Source organism: Pogoniulus pusillus, chromosome 20 (assembly GCF_015220805.1).
Source record: "Pogoniulus pusillus isolate bPogPus1 chromosome 20, bPogPus1.pri, whole genome shotgun sequence".
Classification (NCBI taxonomy): Eukaryota; Metazoa; Chordata; class Aves; order Piciformes; family Lybiidae; genus Pogoniulus; species Pogoniulus pusillus.
In genome coordinates, this window is record NC_087283.1 from 23,428,675 (window position 1) to 23,449,951 (window position 21,277).

The window sequence follows — 21,277 nt, forward strand, 5'->3', positions numbered from 1 at the left end:
AGGCTCCTGGGTAAGATTAAAGGGAGGGGAGAGAAAAGGAGCAGAAGGTGCGGCCAGGAGATGTAAACTGGCTGCACGACTTCCAGCAGAAGAAATGGTTTCTGTGCTGCTCCATTTTTGTTAGGCAGGTGAAGACTGCATCCCCAGCTTCTGCTCCTTCTGCTACTGCACATCTGGTGGGAGGTTAGGTGAGATGGCTAATGGCTGGGTAAAAAGGAGAGAGACAGATAGGAGAAAGTGTATTACTCAAGTGACTGCAAGGCCACTGTGTCAGCATCTTCTCAGTTTTAAAGGAACTTGCCCCCTATGAGCCTTAGACATTGATTTGGGCACTCCCAAAGCTTGACATGAACCCAGGGTAAAAAGCCTGAGCTGAGCATTGAGCAGTGCTGTGCTTCACCCCACAGCTCTTCCAGGAGTTCCCCTACAGTGAAGGACTTCACCATTTTGCCCAAAAGAATAAGTCACAGGTGGTTTATCTACAGGCATCCATCAGCCCTGGATTGTCTAACACAGAAAGCTGTTTCCATTACCATCTGAACCATCTTTCCTTGGGTGGTATCCTCTGATAGATGCCTGCCCTGTTTTGGGTCACACAGTGAATTTGGACAAGTTCATCGCATATTTTGTGCTGGAATTCATTTGGTTTGGCAAGGACATGCTCTCCTTTCCTTTTCTTCTCCTTGCTGTGTCTGTCCTGCCTTGCTGCTCTCAAGGTGAAGAAGCTGGATAAAGTGCCCCTGTCTAGTGTCTGCCAGCAGAGCTGGCTGTGCTAGAGGAAGGAATGGGACTGCAGTGCAGTGTCTGCGGAGTGCAGCATTTCTGCTGGGCTTTGGGAAAAGTCTTGGGGCTCCCACGTATGAAAGAGAGAGAGAGACACATACTGGAGAGTCCAGCACAGGGCTGCCAAGGTGCTGAGGGGAGTGGAGCACCTAGGAGGAAAGGGTGAGAGCCCTGGGGCTGTATTAATGCCTGAAGGGAGTGTGCAAAGCAGATGGAGCCAGGCTCTTCTCAGGGTGCCCAGTGCACAAACATAGCAGGAGACATGGATGCTGTGAGCATGACCAAGCACTGGCACAGGCTGCCCAGAAAGGTTCTGGGATATTCATCTGTGAAAATATTTGGTAGTCACCTGGACACAGTCTCTGGCAACTATCTCTGTGTGGTCCTGCTTAAGCAGAGGACTAGGTGATTGAGGGAGGTTCTCCTCCCTCTCTACTCTGCCCTTGTGAGACCTCACCTGGAAGATTGCATCCAGTTCAGGAGGGTCAGGGATCTGGAGGGAGTCCAAGGAAGGGCTACAAGGATGCTGAAGAACTGGAGCACTGCCTGGTGAGGAGAGGCTGAGAGCCCTGGGGCTCCTTACTCTGGAGAGGAGGAGGCTGAGAGTCAATATCTGAGGGCTGGGCGTCAGGAAGGGAGGTAGAGGAACGGCCTCTGCTCACTTGTGCCCTAGCACAGGACAAGGGCAAGGGATGGCAACTGCAGCACAGGGGGTGGACTGGCAGATCACCAGAGGTCTCTTCCAGCCCCTAACACTGACCTTCAGAGTTGCCTCCAAGCTCAGGCAGCCTTAGCTCTGTGAAGGCAGCAGTGGTGTGCTACAGCTATAGCAGACATGGATCTGCAGTGGAGGCTTTTCCCTACAGATGCATAGAAGGATCCTGCCCCCGCAGCAGCTGCAGGGAGGCTTTGCTCATGCCAGCAGGAGTCCTTTGGAAACTGATGTGGTTTGCTCTGATTTCATTTGCTGCCCTGAGGGGATGGTTGCCTAGATATGAGATACCTGCCTTCTGAGGAGCATTCCAGGCGAGTCTGTGACCATGTGTTCAACTAGTCCTGGTAGTTTGTGGCATTTCAAGAGATCTTCAGCCTTGAATGGAAAAAGTATTCCTTGAGCATGCTTTGAGACTTGTTTTTAATCTGATTTTAGCAGTGGAGCCTCAACCAGAGGCTCTGTGGGGACCTGCTTGGAGATGGCTTCTTTGTTGGAATTGTGACTGTTTAGTAGCCAGACCATGTGTGGTGCTGAGGCACTCCTCAGGGAGACTTGTGGCTTGCTGCCTAGTGAGATCAGTCACTAGTGGGGACATCATTTGTAGTCCATAAGTATTAGTTAACTGCCCACGTTTCTGTTAATTGGATTTTGGTCAGGAATTAGCACAGGCTGCCCAGGGAGGTGATGGAGTCCCCATCCCTAGAGGTGGCTGTGGCACCTGGGGCTGTGGTTTGATGGCCATAGAGGTGCTGGGTTGCTGGTTGGGATGGGAGATCTTAGAGCTGACTTTTCCAACCCACACAATTTCATGATTCTATTCTAAATGTAACTCCTGATCTGTGGACATTGCCCTTGTCAGTCCTGTACCGGGAAGACAGAGGCATGGAAGCAGCAGCTGACAGTGTAGAGCAGGAGCTGTAGTTCAGAATGGAGACAAGTTGGCTGATACAGCTGCAGGCTGTGTGGCCATCCAGAGAGACCTGGACAGACTGGAGAGCTGGGCTGTCTGCAAGGGTATGCAGACCTGTGTAGGTCTAAGCACACCACTCCTCTGCAGAAGGCTGGCTAAGCAGCCAAGTTTCTCCTGGGCTGGCACTGCCTGCTCTGCTCTTTGAAGATCTTGCTGGCTCTGCTGTTGCTCAGTGGGGCCTCTGCATTCTTTGAGTGGCAGGGAGTGGAGTGCTGTGGTTGATCACCCAAACACACCTTGTCTTGTGCAAGCTGAGCTCTGAACTGTGCTGAGCAGCAAGTGGGCAGTGTTGTGACAGGTGGGGTGGCTGGTGCTGGGCTAGAAGGTCCACAAGCATGTCATATGCACAGGGACATAGAAGCACAGAAGAGCTTCAGTCAGAAAGGACCTTAAAGCTTATCCAGTTCCAAACCCCTGCCATGGGACATCTTCCACTAACCCAGGCTGTTTAAAGCCTCATCCAGCCTGGCCTGCAACACTTAAGGGCCAAGACATCCACAGCTTCTCTGGGCAGCCCATTCCAGTGTCTCACCACCCTCACAGTAAAGAACCTTTTCATAGAATCATAGAATGTCAGGGGCTGGCAGGAACCTCAAAAGCTCATCAGGTCCAGCCCCTCTGCCAAAGCAGGCTTACCTATACCAGGTCACACTGGAATGCATCCAGACGGTTCTTGAGTATCTCCAGAGAGGGAGGCTCCGCAGCCTGCTCAGTGCTCTGTCACTGTCACAGGGAAACAATTCTTCCTCAGATTCATATAGAGGCTCCTATGCCTTAACTTCCACCCATTGCCCCTTGTCCTGTCACTGGGCATCCATCCTCCTGGCACTCATCCTGCACATCTTTATAACTATGAATGAGGTTACCCCTTAGTCTCCTCCTCTCCAAGCTCCCAGCCCCAGCTCCCTCAGGCTCTGCCCCTTAAGGAAGATGTTCAACTCACCAGGGCGGAGTAGAGGGGCAGGAGAACCTCTCTCGACCTACTAACCCCAGCCCTTCTAATACACCCCAGAATGGCCACCAGAGCACACTGCTGGCTCATGACCATCCTTCCATCCACCAGTACTCCTAAGTCCTTCTCTCCTTCACTGCTCTCCAGCAGGTCAGTTCCCAGCCTGTACTGATCCATGGGATTGTTCTTTCCTAGGTGCATAACTCTACACTTGCCCCTGTTGAGCTTCATTAAATTTCTCCCTGCTCAACTCTCAGCCTGTCCAAGTCTCTCTGAATGGCAGCACAGCCCTCTGGTGTGGCAGCCACTCCACCCAGCTTGGTGTCATCAGCAACTTGCTGCCAGTGCACTCCATGCCCTCTCCCAGGTCATTAGTGAATACATTGAATAATACTGGTCCCAGTAGTGACCCCTGAGGGACTCCATTAGTTACAGGCCTCCAGCTGGACTCTGTCCCCTTGACCACAACTCTCTGCCTTCTCTCCTTTAACCAGTTCCCATCCACCTCACTACATCACCCAGACCACACCTCCTCAGTTTAGCTATGTGGATGCCATGGCAGACAGCACCAAATGCTTTACCGAAATCAAGGCAAATCACATCCTCTGCTCTGCCATCATCTATCCACCTGGTTACATCTTCACAGAAGGGCTATCAGGTCAAACATGCCTGCCCCTTGGTAAAACCATGCTGTCTGCAACCCGGCACCTTGTCCTTGGTGTGGCTAGGCTCAGGACTGAGGATAGGCTGCTCCATTACCTTTCCAGGGACAGATGTGAGGCTGACCAGTCTAGAGTTACCTGCTCCTCCTTCTTCCCAAAGTCCAACCTAAATCCCCCCAGCTCCAGTTTCAGATGTATTTGTGTGTCTCGTGGAAAGGTGGAAGTCCTGATTAGATGGCAGGTGAAGGTGTTGATCCCTGTCCTCCATCACTGACTCTCCACTGCAGGTCTCTGTGTCACTGCCTTTGCAATCAGTGGACTTCATGGGCTTACAGAAGAGGCTCTGCTCACTCACTCATGTTTCCTGACATGTTGAGTTGTCCAGTTCTTACATCTTTAGACTCAGGAAGTTTGGTATTTCAAACTGGATCCAGGCTCTGGAGGTGCTGCACAGGCAGATTCAATGCCACGTTCAACTGTCTGGCCAGAGCTGGGATTCTCCTGCTGCCTGCTGCTGTCATTGTTGGGTGCAGGTGTGCAGCAGGTGCAGGGTGAACTCTCCAAGCAGACAGATAGGTGCAGCAGATTTAATTCTTAATAGATAAAGCATTTTATTTGCCTTAGCTATGTAACAGGGGGTGCAAAACATCCAAATGCCTTTGTTTAAAAGCAGTGTGATGAGTTCAGTCATGGAGTCAGTTTCAGTGGGAGGCACTGGAGGTCATGTATCTGGCGCCCTACTGAAAGCAGGGCCAGTGAGATCATCTCACTCAAACTCAAACTTCTGTCTCCAAGACTGGAGATTTCCCCCAGAGGGCTTCTCTGGTCAGGGTCTGACCACTGTGATGATGAGTTTTCACCATCTGATTTTTCCCACCCGATACCTCAAGTTGGAGTTTCCCACCTTGTGCTGTGTTTCAGCTGGCAGTCACCTGTCTATTCCACACCCTCCCACAAGGCAGGCGGTCTAATGTTCTTTCCTTCAACTAGTTGGCCTTGGCTGGGTTCGCTCCAGTTTCACTATCTGTCTTGCAGTGGGAAGCCCCACAGTGGGCATCCCAGTTTAGATTCACAGGTGTTGAAGAGAACCTTTAACCTGCACTGCTCCAGCCCAGCTTACTGATCCAGCTCCAGCTGCACTCTTGCTGATACAGCCCCAGGTGTGGCTGAGCTCTTCACTGCAAAGCCCCACTGCTGACTGCTGATCTCTTGAGCAAGACCCTTGCATCTTTTCCTGCAGGGCTGCTCTCTCTCCAGTCAGCCCAAGCCTGTCCTTTTTCTTGGGAACGTTACAGCCTGGTAGAAGGGCTTTTGCTGAATTCTTCATTGAGCTCTGTGAGGTTTGTGCTGGATCATTTCTCCAGCCTGCTGAGGTCCCTCTGAACAGCTGTATGCCCTCCAGCCTATTGTCCACTCTCCTGTTTGGTGACAGCTCTGAAGCTGCTGAGGGCATTTGCCAGTGATCCTGCAAGGGCATTAGTGAAGGCATTAAATTGTATTGGCCCTGCCATCGATCCCTGAGGGCCGCGCTTGGACTTTGAGCTGCCGATCACAACTCCTCGGTCCTGATATTCCAGCCAATTTTCCACCCCCCTTACAGTCCACTCAAAAACTGGATGTTTGTCCATGTGCTGGCTGCAGGGCTCAGCTACCCAGCTGAAGGAGTTGTCATGGAAAAGGTGGAAAACCTTTGTCTCTGAGTGGTCTTGGGTGGCGGGGGAGGACTTTGGTGGGCTGCAGATTCAAGGAGGTTGGCCTCATTTTGATGTAAAGGCAGAAACAAGCTTTCATCCATCTGAGCAGAACAAGTGCAAAGGGAATAAATGGTTTGAGTGGGGAACAACATTTGGGCAAAGTGCTGGGGTGAGGGAGATGCTTGCTGAACGTTTTCTTCAGCCACGCTCAGTTCCACTTGTGGATGCAGCTTTCGCTTGAGCTGTAGAGAAGGTCCTCAAACAGGATTCAAACCACCATCAGGTTAATTAAAGCATCCTGACTGCCTGCCAGGCTGTTAATGGACCCTTGGTGCCTGTTTATTTAGTAAAGCGTCTTGGATTTGGGGTCTGGAATTACTTGTTTCCTAGGCTGACTCCTAGAGTTGGTTTCAGTGAGTGTTTTGGGCCAGTCTGGTGCCGCCACATCACAGCTCTTGGTTAAATTAGTCACAGAACAGTCATAGAATCTCAGATCAGCAAGTCCAGCTTTCTGCCCACCATCACTTTGGCCACCAGACAACAGAGTGCCACATCTACTCATTTCTTGAACCCCTGCAGGTATGGTGACTGCACCACCTTCTTGGGCAGCCTCTTCCAGTGCCTGAGAACCCTTGGACAGAAGAAGGTTTTCCTGATGTCCAGCCTGACCCTCCTGTGACACAACTTGGGGGCATTTCCTCTTGTCCTGTTGGTTACTTGGGAGAAGAGGCCAACCCGGGCCTGGATCCAGGCTCCAGCTTGGCCCCTTTTTCTTTGACAGCTACCCCCCAGATACCTGTCATCATTGATCAGATCCCCTCTCAGGCTGCTTCTCTTCAGGATAACCAGCACCAGGGCTGTCAGCCTTTTCTCATCAGACAGATGTTGCAGGCCCTTCATCATCCTGAAGAAGCAAAAGCAAGAGGAGCTGCTTTTGGAAAGCCAAATGTCAGGCAGGGATGAAACACTGACCCTGAACCTTTTTCCAGATGCGAAACAGTTGAGAGGAGGGGGACAGGGGAGGGAAGTTGCTGCTGGATGTGGCAAGGTCAGAGATGATGTTTTTGGAAATGCAGTGAGACTTTGTAGCGTGTTTAGGTGTAGCCAAGCAGGAAAAAAATCCTTTGTCTTTTTAATTCTAGTGTTTTTTTCCCCCACAGGTATAGCCTTTACAGACCTCCCTGTAAGTACTCCTGCTTTCAGCATGCTGGCAGAAGGGAGGGGGAAGGGTGTGGGGGCGTGGGCTTGGTTTTCCTTTTGGTGTTACAGATGGGCTCAGCTTCCTGATTTGTGGGGGCGCTCCTCCTGCTGAGCTTGTGACTGGGTTCCTGGGCTGCTCGCATGGCTCCTCTCTCACCACCTCCAACAGCATCTTTCTCCTTCTGGAACTCAAGCAAAGATTTACTCTGCAGTACAAGGCAATGCTGCTTCCAAAGGCAGCTTCAGCTGTGAGGAGTCTGTGTGCAATGCCGTTCAGTAGCTTCTCGTGCCCCATCATCAGAGAGCCCCAAAATGCTTAACGTTCATAGAACCATAGACTTGTTTGGATTGGAAAAGCCCTCCAAGAGCATCCAGGTCAACCAGCAACCCAGCCCCGCCATGACCATCAAACCACATCTCTACGTGCCACGGCCACACAGTTCTGGAACACCTTCGGGAATGTGGACTTCACCACCTCCCTGGGCAGCCTGTGCCAGTGCCCAACCACAAGCGTTGTGTAGAGTCATTGAGTAGCCCTCTCGTGTCCCATCATCAAAGAGCCCCAAAATAGATCCACAACCTGTGCCAATCTCTCCCCATCCTCACTGCCAAGAATTTCTTCCTCCTCTCCAGTCTCAGTCTCCCTTCTCCCAGCTCAAAGCCATTGTCCCTTGTCCTGGCACTGCCAGCCCTTGTCCAAAGTCCCTCTCCAGCTCTCATGGAGCTCCTTCATGTACTGGAAGGCTGCTCTAAGGTCCTCCTGAAGCCTTCTCTCTCCTTCAGCCTCTCCTTCAGGCTCAACATCTTCAGCTCTCCTAGCCTGTCCCCACAGCAGAGCTTCTCCAGCCTCTCATCATCTTTGTGGTTTCCTCTGGACACTCTCCATCAGGTCCAAGTGCCTCTTGTGCTGGGGTCCCACAGCTGGCCCCAGCCCTGCAGCTGAGGTCTCCCCAGAGCAGAGAAGAGGGGCAGGATCCCCTCTCTCCATCTCTGCCCTCACTGCTTTGGATGCAGCCCAGGCTGCCCTTGGCCTTCTGTGCTGCTAGTGCCCACTGCTGGCTCCTGCCCAGCCTCTCCCCCACCAGCACTCCCAAGTCCTTTTCTGCAGGGCTGCTCTCAGTCTCTGTGCCGCCCCAACCCAGGCGCAGCACCTTGCACTGTGCCTTACTGAACCTCAGGAGGTCCTCCTCAGCCACCTCTGCAGCCTGTCCAGGTCCCTCTGGGTTCACACAGTCTCACAGTATCATCAAGGTTGGAAGAGACCTCATAGATCACCAAGTCCAACCCTTTAGCACAGAGCTCAAGGCCAGACCATGGCTCCAAGTGCCACGTCCAGTCCTGCCTTGAACAGCTCCAGGGACAGCGACTCCACCACCTCCCCGGGCAGCCCATTCCAGTGTCCAATGACTCTCTCAGTGAAGAACTTTCTCCTCACCTCAAGCCTAAATCTCCCCTGGCGCAGCCTGAGGCTGTGTCCTCTTGTTCTGGCGCTGGCCACCTGAGAGAAGAGAGCAACCTCCTCCTGGCCACAACCTCCCCTCAGGTAGTTGTAGACAGCAATGAGGTTTCCCCTGAGCCTCCTCTTCTCCAGGCTAACCAATCCCAGCTCCCTCAGCCTCTCCTCGTAGGGCTGTGCTCAAGGCCTCTCCCCAGCCTCGTCGCCCTTCTCTGGACACGCTCAAGCATCTAATCCCTCAGCCTTACCAATCACACCACTCAGCTCAGTGTCACCAGCAGTCCTGCTGAGGGGACCTCAGTCTCTGTCTGTCATTGCTGCAGACATCGACCAGCTCTGGTCCCCGCACAGAGCCCTGAGGGGCACCACTTGTCACCCCCCTGCATCTGGCCATCGAGGTGCTGCCCTTTGGATAGGATCATCCAGCGCCCCCTTACCCGGTGTACAGACACCCATCAGCTCCACATCTCTGCAGCTTAGGGAGAAGGATGCTGTGGGGGACTGTAAGCAGATACCCTACAGAGAGCTGGAGAGGGACCAGCTGCCCTCTTTGTGTTCAATTCCAGGCAGTGCTCAGGCCAAGTTCTCAGATTTCCTCAAGCCCATATCAGGTGTATCCTGCCTGGGGTTTGCTGAAACAACAGGAAATTCAGGGAACTAGAATATGGAAGAGCCCAGGGTGGGATTGCAGAGGTGCAAAAGGGATGAACTGTAGGGTTGTGAGCTACTGGGCCCCAGCATCAGAGCGGTCCAAGTATCACTGGGAATGTGACAGGAGAAGCATATGCCTGGTCAATGGGCTACAGGATGATGCCTCTCTGCATCTGGCAGGGTGATGGAGATATGAGTAGCTCTCAACATTTGCCAGATAGGTAACATCCCACATGGGAAAAAGAAGATTTTGACTCAGAGATGATTAGAGAGAAGCAGTTTCCCCTGTAAGGGGAACACAGCAAAAAGTGGCTGAAAAATAGGTGATAGCTTGGAAGCTGGCAGCTTGGACTTCCAAGTATTTGGGGGGTCTGATTCCTGGCTTTGGAAGTCCTTGATTTTGTCATATTAAAAAGTTCAGTTGTTGAAAATGTCTAAAGCTGGACTGGAAAAAATCTGATACTTCCTAAGAGAGCTCCTAGTCAGCTAGGCTGGAAAGGAAGGAGAGCCTGGCTTTAGACACAGCTTTCCTCTGGCAGCCGCATTCCCCTCCTAAGCCCAGCAACTTCCTTGGTGTGAGAGCAGGAAAGGAGGAGGTGTGCTGAGTCAGCAGTGATGCAGTCGTTCTGATTTTCACCTTCCAGCCTGTATTGAGAGATCCTTTTTTTTCCCCTTTGATGCTTGAGATTTGGTCATTGTGAAAATAGAGCAGAGAGGTCAGGACCTTACCCAGCTGAGTTTTGAGGACCTCTGAGGATAGAAATGCTGCAGTTTCTCTGGGAGCTGCAGTCAGGATTTCCCCACCTGCAGCTTGTGCCCTTTGTCTTTTCACTGCACAGCTCCATTTTTTATCACCTCCTTTTTGGGGAGTGGAAGACTTGCAGGTCGATTTTCCCTTCTGCCTTCTCTTCTCCACACTGTTTCCCTCAGCCTCTCCTGGTGTGCTGTGCACTCCAGCCCTCTGACAGTCTTTTGCTGGAGCCTGTTTGGGAATGTCTGACTTCTCCTGGGGATGTGGAGGTGGAGAGCTGAACAGTGCTGCAGGTGTGGGCTAGGCCAGTGGAAGCGAAGAGGCAATTCTTCCTCGTACCCTGCTGGCTCCATCTTTGCCATCAGTCCCAGTGAAGAGCCCAGCACTGAGCAGTTTAAAATGACATGAGAGAGGCTTCTTCCTAAACCCAAGCAGATGTTCCTAAGCAGAGGGTGGGGGAGGTTTGGTGATGCATGCAGAGAAGGAAAACCTCTCATGGTCTTAAAAAACCATGGCCTGGAGTGACAGCAGCAGCACTCTGCTGCCTTTCCCATGCCATTTCCTTTTCCCCAGGTTTAAGTGGGCTTCAGGAACTCAGTTCTGATCCATAAGCTTTTGCTTAAAATAGCCTGGATTCAGAGAACTTCTGGGGCAGACTTTCCCATTATTGTCATTAGATCAGCTTTGAAGCTGAAATATGGCTGAATTGCAGAGCAGTTTTGTGGGAATAACAGAATCAACAGAAGCATTCTGTCTGACAAAGCCCCTCAGGATCACCAAGCCCAGCCAATGTCCCCACTCAACAAAGTTCACCCTTAAAACCATAGCCCTGAGCACCACATCCAAACCACTTTCAAACACAGCCAGGGTTGGTGACTCCAGAACCTCCCTGGGCAGTTCATTCCAGTCCCTGACCACTCTTTCCCATGAGAGTGGCTATTTCCCCTTGTTATGTTACTGTTTACCTGTGAGCAGAGCCCAGCAGCAGCCTCTCCACAGCCTCCTTGCAGGTAGCTGCAGACAGCCATGAGGTCTGCCCTCAGCCTCCTCTGTTCCACACTACCCATCCCCGACTCCTTCAGGCTCTCCTCTCAGATTTGTTCTCCAGGCCCTTCTTTGCCCTCCTCTGCACTGGCTCCAGCACCTTCACAGCCCTCTTCTAATGAGTGCCCAAAACTGAACACAGCTCTCTAGGTGTGGCCTCACCAGAGCAGAGCCCAAGGGCACAATCCCCTCCCTGCTCCTGCTGGACACAGCATTTCTGATGCCAGCCAGGATGCCTTTGGCTTTCTGTGCCACCTGGGCACATTGCTGGCTCACATTCAGCTGCTTGTCCATTACCACCGTCAGGTCCCTTTCTGCAGGCAGTTTCCAGCCACACTGCCCCAAGCCTGTAGTGCTGCTTGGGATTGTTGTGGCCCAAGTGCAGGACCTGGCACTTGGCCTTTGTTGAAACTCATCCTATTAATGTTGGCACATGGATCTAGCCTACCCAAGTTCCTCTGCAGAGCCTCTTTGCCTTTATTCAAACCAGCACTGCCACCTCACTTAGTGTCATCTGCAAATCACTGCTGACACTGTCTATGCCTGAATAAAGGTCATAAATAAAGATGTCAAACAGAAGTGGTCCCAACACAGATCCCTGAGGAACACTACCAGTGCCCAGCCTCAGCTGGATTGAACTCCATTGAGCACCACTCTCTGGGCCTTCCTGTCCAGCAGTGCTTTATCCAGGAGACAGTGTGCTCAGCCAAGCCATGAGTAGCCAGTTTGTCTACAAGAATTGTGTGGGGAACAGTATCAAAGACTTTTCCAAAGTCTAGAGCCTTCCCTCATCCCGTGACTTGGTTATCTTGGCACAGATAACCTTTTTCTTTTCCCAGGTTTTGGTGCCATGACTTGGAACCAGATGCTTGCCCTTAGCATGAGATTTGTCTCTCAGTAGTGGAGTTTTTTATGTGGCTGTCTTGCTTCCTTGGGGTAATCAAAGCCCTAACCTCAGAGCTCCACTGCTGTCTACTCCCTTTTCATCATCCAGCTTCCAAGCAGTGAGAGAGTTGTGCTGAAGCAGTGGAGAACATGGCTCTGTGCGTGGAGGTGGTGCCCCTTTCAGAGGCATTGCGATGATGTCCCTTTCATTTCACTGTTACTGACTCTCGAACTTCGGTAGAAATCAGAGAATGATAAGGCAGGAAGTGGCCAGGCCACAGGCAGCACTCCTAGCATCACTCGCAGGCTGCTGGGGGATTCAACCTGTTCTGGTTTTAGGCAGTACCTCCTTAGGGCACAGTGAGCCCTTGAGGGTGTCCCTGGGGCTGCTGTCTCTTCCTGCCCTGTCTGTTCCTGGAAAGAGCAGCTCTTTTGTCTCAACAAGCACAGAACCAGGAAGAGAAAGCTGGGTTAATATGGGTCTCTTTTTCTTCCCAGTCAAATCTCTACCCTACGGTGGGTCTCCAGACTCCAGGAGAGATAGTGGATGCCAACTTTGGGCAGCAGCCCTTCGTGTTTGACATTGAGGACTACATGAGGGAGTGGCAAGCGAAGATCCAGAGGCACCATCAGCGCTTCCCCATCGGGGACAGGCTGGGCGAGTGGCAAGCCATGCTGCAGAGGTGAGTCACTGCTTGCTGCCAGCTGCTTCCCTTCTCTTCAGCTGCAAACTCTTCCTTTTTTGAGTGCTAATTTGTGCTTCCTTGTGGCCAAAGGGTGCTCAGCAGGCCTTACCCTCTGGTTTTGCTGCTCAGGTAGCCTTCCCTGTGCAGATCGCTGCCCTTTGTGATGTGAAAGATATGGGAGATGTCTTCAGCCAGAGACTGCCTGAAGGCTTGTAGGAATAGAAGAATTTGCTCTTTGAGGTGATGCCTGGGGGGAGAGGGGTGGAGAAGTGCACCAGTTTGTAAGTGAGCTGAATGCAGAAATGGAAGAGCAAGAAACAGCCTAAATTAAAGGGCTTCCAAACTCTACCCTAAGGGAAGAGCAACGAGTGTGGCATTTTGGGAATGTTGTGGCTGTTGGACATGTGTCCCAGAAGGATCGAGTGGAGCCCCATGAGAACAGCAGACAAGAGTTCAGAGCTTTCAGAGCTGTTCTTCTGCCTAAATGACAGAGCTGACTAAAATTTGACAGCTTCAAAGCAGCTAATTGAGGAGCTTAGCTGCCATGAGGACATGACCACAAAGTTCACTGCCTCTCAAAACACAAGACCAGGACAAGAACAGCTTCTGCCTTCCAACCAAGATCATAGTTTTTTCACTGAGCACACGAAGCTGGTGGGACTTGGTGCTACAATTGTGGTAGTTTAAGTGTAAGTGGATTTTAAAAGCTATTTTAAATATTGCCAGTATTCCTGGAGGCCAGTTCCATAGCTTTGTCTTAACCTCCTTCACTTCTGTTGCTGTGGGTTTCTGTCAAGGCTGTCTGACTGCAGCTCTGCTTTCACTTTTTATCACGTTCTTTGCCCTAAATACCTGACACTGGTCACTGTCATCAGGAGACATAGCTGCAGCAATGGTCACATCCATGTGGTCATTGTGATTGTCTCCTGCACTTATGTTTAGTTGTCTGCAGGTAATCCAGGACAACCAGCAAAGCCCTTGAAAGGGCAACTAGCAGGAGCCATTGGAAATAATGATGACAATGATAATAATAATTATAGTAGTAGTAATAGTATCTTTCTTAAAAATAAAAGAACCCTGGAGTTGGTTTAGGTTGGAAAAGACCTTTGCAGTCATTGAGTCCAATGAGAATACGGAGCAGGAGGCCTGCCAGTGGGGAGAGGATTTGTAGGACCTGTAGAGGACTGCAGCAGAAGAAGATACCTTGGGGAAGATAACACCTTACCCAACTGAATTCCTTACCTGTGTGAGAATAAGCAACCCTACCCACATCTACCCAAACCTACCCAGCCTACCTGCCCACAAGTCAGGTAGATTGCAGAGTCACAGGATGTGAGGGATTGGAAGGGACCCTCCTGAGCTCATCCAGTCTGGCCCCTCTGCCAGAGCAGCGTCACCCAGGGCAGGTCACCCAGGACACATCCAGGTGGGTTTGAGAATCTCCAGTGAAGGCGGACTCCACAGCCTCTCTGGGCAGCCTGCTCTGCCACTCTCACAGTGACAAAGCTTTTCTTCCTGGTCCCATGACACCTCCTCTGCTCCAGCTTGCCCCCAGTGCCCCTTGTCCTGTCCTTGGCCATCTCTGAGCAGAGCCTGGCTCCAGCCCTGCACATTTTTATCACCAGGAATGAGGGCAGCCCTCAGGCCCTCCTGTCTTTGTTCCCCAGAATCACAGAATCCTTTAGGCTGAAAGAGAGCCTGTAAGATCATGGAGTCCAACCCTTAACCCAGCCCTGCCAGGGCACCTCTAAACTATGGCACCTCATCTACATGGTTTCAGGGATGGGGACTGCCTCCACTGGCCCTCGGCAGCCTGGCCCAGGCCTTGACAACCATTTTGGATGAGAAATTGTTCCTGATGTCCAACCTAAACCTCACCTGCAAGTTGAGGCCGTTGGCCTCTTGACCTGTTACTTGGCAAAAGATTCTCCAACTCACTACAGCTTCCTTTCAGGGAACTGCAGAGAGACAAAACTTGTACTTTGTGCTCTCCAGAATATTTGCTTCCCATGTGCATGGAGACAGTATGAGCTTCTCCACCACCACTATGACCACCCTAGGTGAGAGAAGCACCCTTAGAAACAGCTGCTTCTGTGGTCTGAGCGCTTCAGTTCGCAACGAGTTTCAACCACGGCTTCCAAGCAGTGCAAGCCATTACTCTGGAGAACCTGGGAATCTGAGAGGTGGTTGTTGTCTGTGTGAACATGTCACATAGGTCACAGTAGAGTGCAGAAGTCATCAAATCACAGAGCTGTTTAGGCTGGAGAAGACCTTGAAGATCACAGAGTGCAAATGTTAACCTAATACTACAAAGGCCCCTGCTAATCATGTCCCTCAGCACCACTTTATGTTTAAATCCCTCTAGGAATTGTGACTCCACCACTTCTCTGGGCAGACTGTTCCTCCAGGGCTGGACAACCCTCTCAGTGATGAAGTTTCTTCTAATATCCAACCTCCCTCACACAATAGCAGGCTGTCACACTCTGTCACTTGCTACTGGGGAGCAGAGCCCAACCCCAGCTGGCAGCAACCTCCTCTCAGGGAGCTGTAGAGAGCAATGAGTTCTCTCAGCCTCCTCTTCTCCACACTGACCACCCCCAGCTCCCTCAGCTGCTCCTCCCCAGCCCTGTTCTCCTGACCCTTACCCACCTTTGTTGCCCTTCTCTGGACCTACTCAAGCTCCTCAGTTGTCCTTCTGGGGAGTGAGAGGGCCAAAGCTGCACCAAGAACTCAAGCTGTGGCCTCACCAGTGCCTAGTCCAGGAACACAATCCCTTCCTGCTCCTCCTGCCTGTACCATTGCTGATCCAGGCCAGGCTGCTGGTGCCCTTCTTGCCCACCTGAGCATCCCCTGGCTCATCTTCAGTTGCTGTTGACCAGTGCCCCCAGGACCTTTCCTGCTGAGCAGCTTTCCAGGCATGAATAATTTTCTCCAAGAACTTCAGTAGAGGTTCCCCTGCTGAATGCTGGGGGGTGTACAGCACTGCTGGAGCACGTAGCTGAGACAAGCAACTGAGAGGTCAGTGCTGAGGATCCACTTGGCAGAGTCAGCAGTGGGTGACAGTGCTGTGCACCAATGCCCTGATGTGGGGCTAGGTGAGGTTCTTCCCTTCTACTCTGTCCAGCTCTGGGCTCCCCAGTTCCAGAAAGACAGGGACCTGCTGAAGGGAGTTCAAGGAAGGCTACAAGGATGATGAAAGGGCCATCTCTGCTATGGAGGAAGGCTGTCTAGTATGGAGAGGAGAAGGCTGAGAGGGCACCTGATCAGTGTCTAAATACTTGAGGGGTGAGTGCTGGGATGAAGGTGCCAGGCTCTTTGGGTGGTGCCCAGTGGCAGGACAATGACCAAGAAGGAATGAGCTGGGACCCAGGAGGTTGCAGCTGAGCATGAGGAGAACGTTGTTTGGTGTGAGGCTGCTGGAGGCCTGGAGCAGGCTGCCCAGAGAGGCTGTGGAGTCTCCTGCTCTGGAGCCTTTCCAGCCCCTGCTGGTCATGCTCCTGTATGACCTGCCCTAGGAGGTCCTGTTTTTGGCAGGGGAGTTGGACTCAATCTCCAAAAATCCCTTCCAACCCTTGACATTCTGTGATTCCTGAGGTGCCATGAGCAGAAGTGGCACGAGGAGCAGCTCGGATTTTGTGCAGCTTTTTGGAGTGTTTAAGTCTTTGCAGCCTCTGACTCTGGCTGCTGGATCCCACTGAAAGCAGGAGCTGCTTTTCCCCTCCATTCCTGCTGGCCTCGGCACCTGAGTCAGGGTGACCTGGCTGCCCTGCTTGGCAGTGAGAAGGCTGCAGTTCTTGTGCTTGTGTGTGCTAGGCCTAGGGGCAGAGGGTTTGTCCTGCCACCAGCAGTGGCCAGAGGCATGTTTTCAGAACAGGTTTTTAAGGGTTACACAGCAGCTTACAAAGTGACAGGTCAGAATGGTTGCTGATTACGAGAATTCTCTCTGCTACTAGAGGGAGCCAAGCTGAATGTGTGTGCTGAGCTGTGGTTTGGTGGGTCAGTACGAGCCTCAGCACAAGAAGCTTAATCTGAGAGTCAGCATCAGAAGCTTTGAAATCCTGTGCTGGCTTTTGGGGTTGTGTTAAAATCCACCAAGCATTGACATTTACCCTCTGTGCTCTGGCAAGGCACAAGAGCTTCAGGAATTGGCTGTTGGGAAAGATGGATTTGCTGTCTGACAAGAATTCTACTTCCCCCCAATACTTTCTGAGACTACTACAACTTAAAACTGGGTTAGTGTTTGTAAAATGAGTGCTGGCAGCCTGCTCCTTGCAGAGCAGCAGATCAGAGTGTCTGGGAGCAGCTCAAAGTCATAAGGAGATTCAACTGCAAAGGCTGGGGTTTTTTTTGCTGGCAAAATAGGTGGTGGAAGAAGTTAAGGGACAGACTCTTGGGTTTTGTGAGATCTACCTGAAGGCCGTGACCCTCTCTGGGGTTCAGATTTTATGGCTGTGTAGGATGTCACTGGCTGGAGCAGTAGTGAGCTCCTCCAAGTTGCCCCCTGCAGGTCAGCCAATAAATAAATCAATACATGCTCTGTCTGCACTGGGAGTCTGAATTCATTCTTTTCCTTGCCCCTCATGGGGTGAATTCAGAGCCTCCCTCCTGTTTGCTGAGGACCAGCCTGACTGTCTTGAGATTTACACTGAACCCAGAAGTAGGAGCCTGGTTATAGAATGAGAGAATCTTTTGGGCTGGAAAGGACCTCTAAGACCGTCGAGTCCAACCATCAACCTAAGACCATTCTTGGCCATTAAGCCATGTCTCCAAGTGCCAACCATCTAATCTGGTCACTGAAATTGCAGCTTCTGCTTTCTGTTCTCCAGTGAGCTTCCCCTGCTTCACGCATACCTCTTCATCTGACAGCCTTTTCTTCTTTTCCAGTATGGTTTCGTCATACTTGGTCCATCATGGGTACTGCTCCACAGCAACTGCCTTTGCCAGAGTCACAGACACCATGATCCAGGAAGAACAGACTCAATAAAGAACAGACAAAGTAAGCACCTTGGGTGGCCATTGCAGCCTAGTGTGCCACACTGCCACGTGCTACCTGCAGGGCTGTGCAGAGGTGCTGGCAAGTACAGAAGTTACTCCCACTGCAGCACAAAGCTGCCCACATCACACTCCTGTCTTAGTGCTGATGCCATGTGAGTCAGCAGAGCTTGGGGACTGCTGCTGGGAGAGCTTGTCCCATCATCACTGTGCCCTCTCCACCCTCTGCTGTCCTATGCTATTCTTCCCTTACCTGTCTGTCTGAAGAGACCTGCATCCCTGGCAGTGCTGACTGTGCTACATTTTCTGCTCAGTTTGGTTGATTTTCCTCAGTCTTGTTATAAAATTAGTAGTTGAATCCTGGAAGAGCTGAAGTGACTGAGCGCTGAGACCAACAGTTTCACTCATCAGGCTAAACAAGATTCCTAGAGCAGAAAGTGCTTTCTGGGAGGTACTGTCAACCTGCTGGAGATGACAATGGTTGTAGTATAGACAGCAGGACTGAGGCACCCTCATCAGATTTGCCAACAACACCAAGCTGAGTGATGCAGTTGACAGGCCTGAGCCACAGGATCCATACAGATGGACCTGGACAAGCTGGAGGATGGTGCCCACATGAACCTCATACGAGGCCAAGGGCAAGCTCCTTCACCTGGGCTGGGGCAGCTCCCGATGGCAGGGCTGGCAGGGCTGGCAGGGCTCTGCTGTGAGGCCATACTGGCAGAGTTGGGGTGTTCAAGCCTGTTCCTCATCAGATTTGTGTTAAAGACCCTTCAGCAGATTCGTTGCCCCTCCTCTGGACCTGCTCCAACTTCTCCTTCTTGTGGTGAAGGGTCCAAAACTGAAGACAGTATTGGAAGTGTAGGCTCACCAGTGCAAGCAGAGGGGGACAGTCCCACCTCTAGACCTGCCATCATGAGCAGCTGGAGCACAGTCCAGTGCTCTCCTTGCAGTCTCCAGTCACAGCCTGTAGTGGCTCACCTTGGTCCCACCTCTCTTTGCTTTTCACTGCAGCTGAGAGCTCAGCCCAGAGCCATGCTGCAGCCCCCTTCCAGTGCTATCTGTCTCTGCTAGGCATGTCTGACCTGTACAGGCATGCTCCTGACAGCTCTGCCCTGTGCTTTGCTGGCAACTCTCACTGCTGCTGCCGCCTTTCATCTTTTCTCCTCTTTGTTTTCCATCGGTGTTTTCCTCACACCTTTTATTTAAGCCCCAGCTTCAGAGCTTTGCATTCTTTTCCCCCATCTGCCTTGTCACCTGTCCTCAGACAAACAAGAGTGCACTGTCTCATAGAATCAACCAGGTTGGAAAAGACCTCCAAGCTCATCCAGTCCAACCTAGCACCCAGCCCTGGCCACTCAACCAGACCATGACACCAAGTGACCCATCCAGGCTTTTCTTGAACACCTCCAGGCATGGCGACTCAATCACCTCCCTGGGCAGCCCATTCCAATGCCAATCACTCTCTCTGCCAACAACTTCCTCCTAACATCCAGCCTAGACCTCCCCTGGCATGACTTGAGACTGTGTCCCCTTGTTCTGTTGCTGCTTGCCTGGCAGAAGTGCCCAACCCCACCTGGCTATGACCTCCCTTCAGGTAGTTGTAGACAGCAATGAGGTCACCCCTGAGCCTTCTCCAGGCTAAACAACCGCAGCTCCCTCATCCTCTCCTCATAGGGCTTGTGTTCCAGGCCAGCATGAGCCAGCAGTGTGCCCAAGGGGCCAGGAAGACCACCAGCATCCTGGCCTGGATCAGCAATGCTGTGGCCAGCAGGAGTAGGGAAGTGGTGGTGTCCCTGTCCTCATCACTGGTGAGGCCACACCTCAAATCCTGTGATGACTTATGGGCCCCCTCACTCCAAGATTGAAGGGGCTGGAGCAGGGCCAGACAAGGGCAACAAATCTAATGAAAAATTTGGAGAGCAGGGCTGGGGAGGAGAGGCTGAGGGAGCTGGGATTGTTTAGTCTGAAAAAAGAGGTTGAGGGGAGACCTCATTGCTCTCTACTGCTACCTGAAAGGAAGTTGGAGTGAGACTGGTGTTGTCCTCTTCTCCCAAGTAACTAACAACAGGACAAGGGGAAGTGGGCCTCAAGCTGCACCAGGGGAGGTTCAGGTTGGACGTGGCCTTGGTGCCATGGTCTAGCCTTGAGCTCTGTGGTAAAGGGTTGACTTGATGATCTGTGAGGTCTCTTTCCAATCCTAATTATACTGTGACTGTGATACGTGACATTAGGAACATTTCTTTTGCTGCAAGAATGGTCAGGGATTGATGCAGGCTGCATAGGAGGTGGTGGAGTGCCCATTCCTGGAGGTAATCCAGAACTGTGTGGCCATAGCACTTGGTTTGATGACTGTGGTGGTGCTGGGTTGCTGGTTGGACTGGGTGATTGTTTGGCTTTTTCCAGCCCAACCATTCTGTGATTCTGTTTATTCTAGGTTGCTCCAGGTGAGGTTCAAGTTGGACATTAGGAACAGTTCTTCCCAGCAAGGGTTCTCTGGCGGCTGGCACAGGCTCTGTCCAGGGAGGTGTGCTAGTCCTCACCCCTGGAGGGTTTAGAAGTTTCCTGGATGTGGTGCTGAGGGAAGTGGTGCAGTGGCAGTGGCTGAGGAGCAGTGGTGGGTCTATGAGCTCTGGGTGAGTGTTGGACTTAGTGATCTCAAAGGTCTCTTCCAACCTCAATAGCTCCTTGGTTTTAATCTTTGACTCACGAACGTCACAGCCTGTTGTTACCGGAGCACCTGCTTGCAAAGCACCCACAGGTTGGGTTCCATGCTTTCCCTCTCTTGAAAGGAGCCCTGGAAAAGCAAGAAGGGTTTCAAGTGCATTTGGTGGTCAGTGTGAGTACACTGGGAGGAAAAAACACATGTGAACCCATGTAGGTCAGTGGCTTCTCGGGTGTTCTGGGACAGGGTCTCAGGTCTCTTGCACATACTACTTACTGAAGGAACCTGTGCAGGACATGAACACCCAGGATGATAGCTTCTGCTTTGTACCTCTGCACCTCCTAATAGTGTGCCCCACAGTGAACCATTTCTAGCTTAGTCAGTAGCTGGCTCTTCAAGCTGGCTGACTGGCGCCACATCTGTGCTGCAGCTCAGGTTGCTCCTCTGGGAATACCTTTGAGGTTTCACTCCCAGAAACCCAGGTTTTGGTGTAATTGCTTCTGCCTGGAAGTAGGGATACTGAGGAAACAGTTTGAACAGGTTTAATGTGTGGTTTAATCCCCTGGACCCTTTTGAGAGTATTCTGCTACGCTGATGCCCAGTTTCCTAGTGTGTAACAGCCGGAGGAGTTGTGTGTGGGTGACCTGGGATGTCCCCTCTGCAGATGTCATTTCCCCAGCCGTCTCCTTCCTCTCATCCAGCTCTCCCATTCTGCTTTCTTTCCCTTGCTGCATAGCCCAAAGCACCCCACCCTGGCACACCTACTTCGTCCTTCAGACCTTTCTACTTTTGGCATTTCTCAGCTCCTAACAGACTCTTCCTTGTGGTCTCAGGCTTTTCTTTACCCTAATCCATAAATAAACAGCATGTGGGTCTCAGTTCTGCCTGGCCTCTGTGCAGGGTGGTGGTGGGAAGCTATATGGTTGATATGAGGCAACTCATGGCTGTTGTTTTTGGGCCAGGGCTATGTAATCAATAGGTCTCTCTGCTTTCAGGAATACAGAAGCTAGTATTAGCAGGAAGAGTGGGAGAGGCTATAGAAGCACCCAGCAGCTCTATCCTGGCCTCCTAGAACATAACCCCAACCTGCTCTTCATGTTAAAGTAAGTATGAACAGCTTTATACTCCCTAATGCTGACATGTGCAGCTTAAGGAGATGAGAGAGGCCATC

The 21,277-nt window shown here is 51.7% G+C and overlaps 1 protein-coding gene across 1 annotated transcript in view; it reads left to right on the forward strand.

Moving 5' to 3' along the window:
• RANBP10 (RAN binding protein 10) overlaps positions 1-21,277 on the forward strand; it is a 96,547-nt gene that overhangs the window by 59,236 nt on the left and 16,034 nt on the right. The window contains 6 exon segments of the mRNA XM_064160699.1: positions 6,937-6,959; positions 12,262-12,446; positions 17,334-17,425; positions 17,428-17,445; positions 21,102-21,146; positions 21,149-21,209. Of these exon segments, the coding sequence (XP_064016769.1) occupies positions 6,937-6,959; positions 12,262-12,446; positions 17,334-17,425; positions 17,428-17,445; positions 21,102-21,146; positions 21,149-21,209 (424 nt within the window).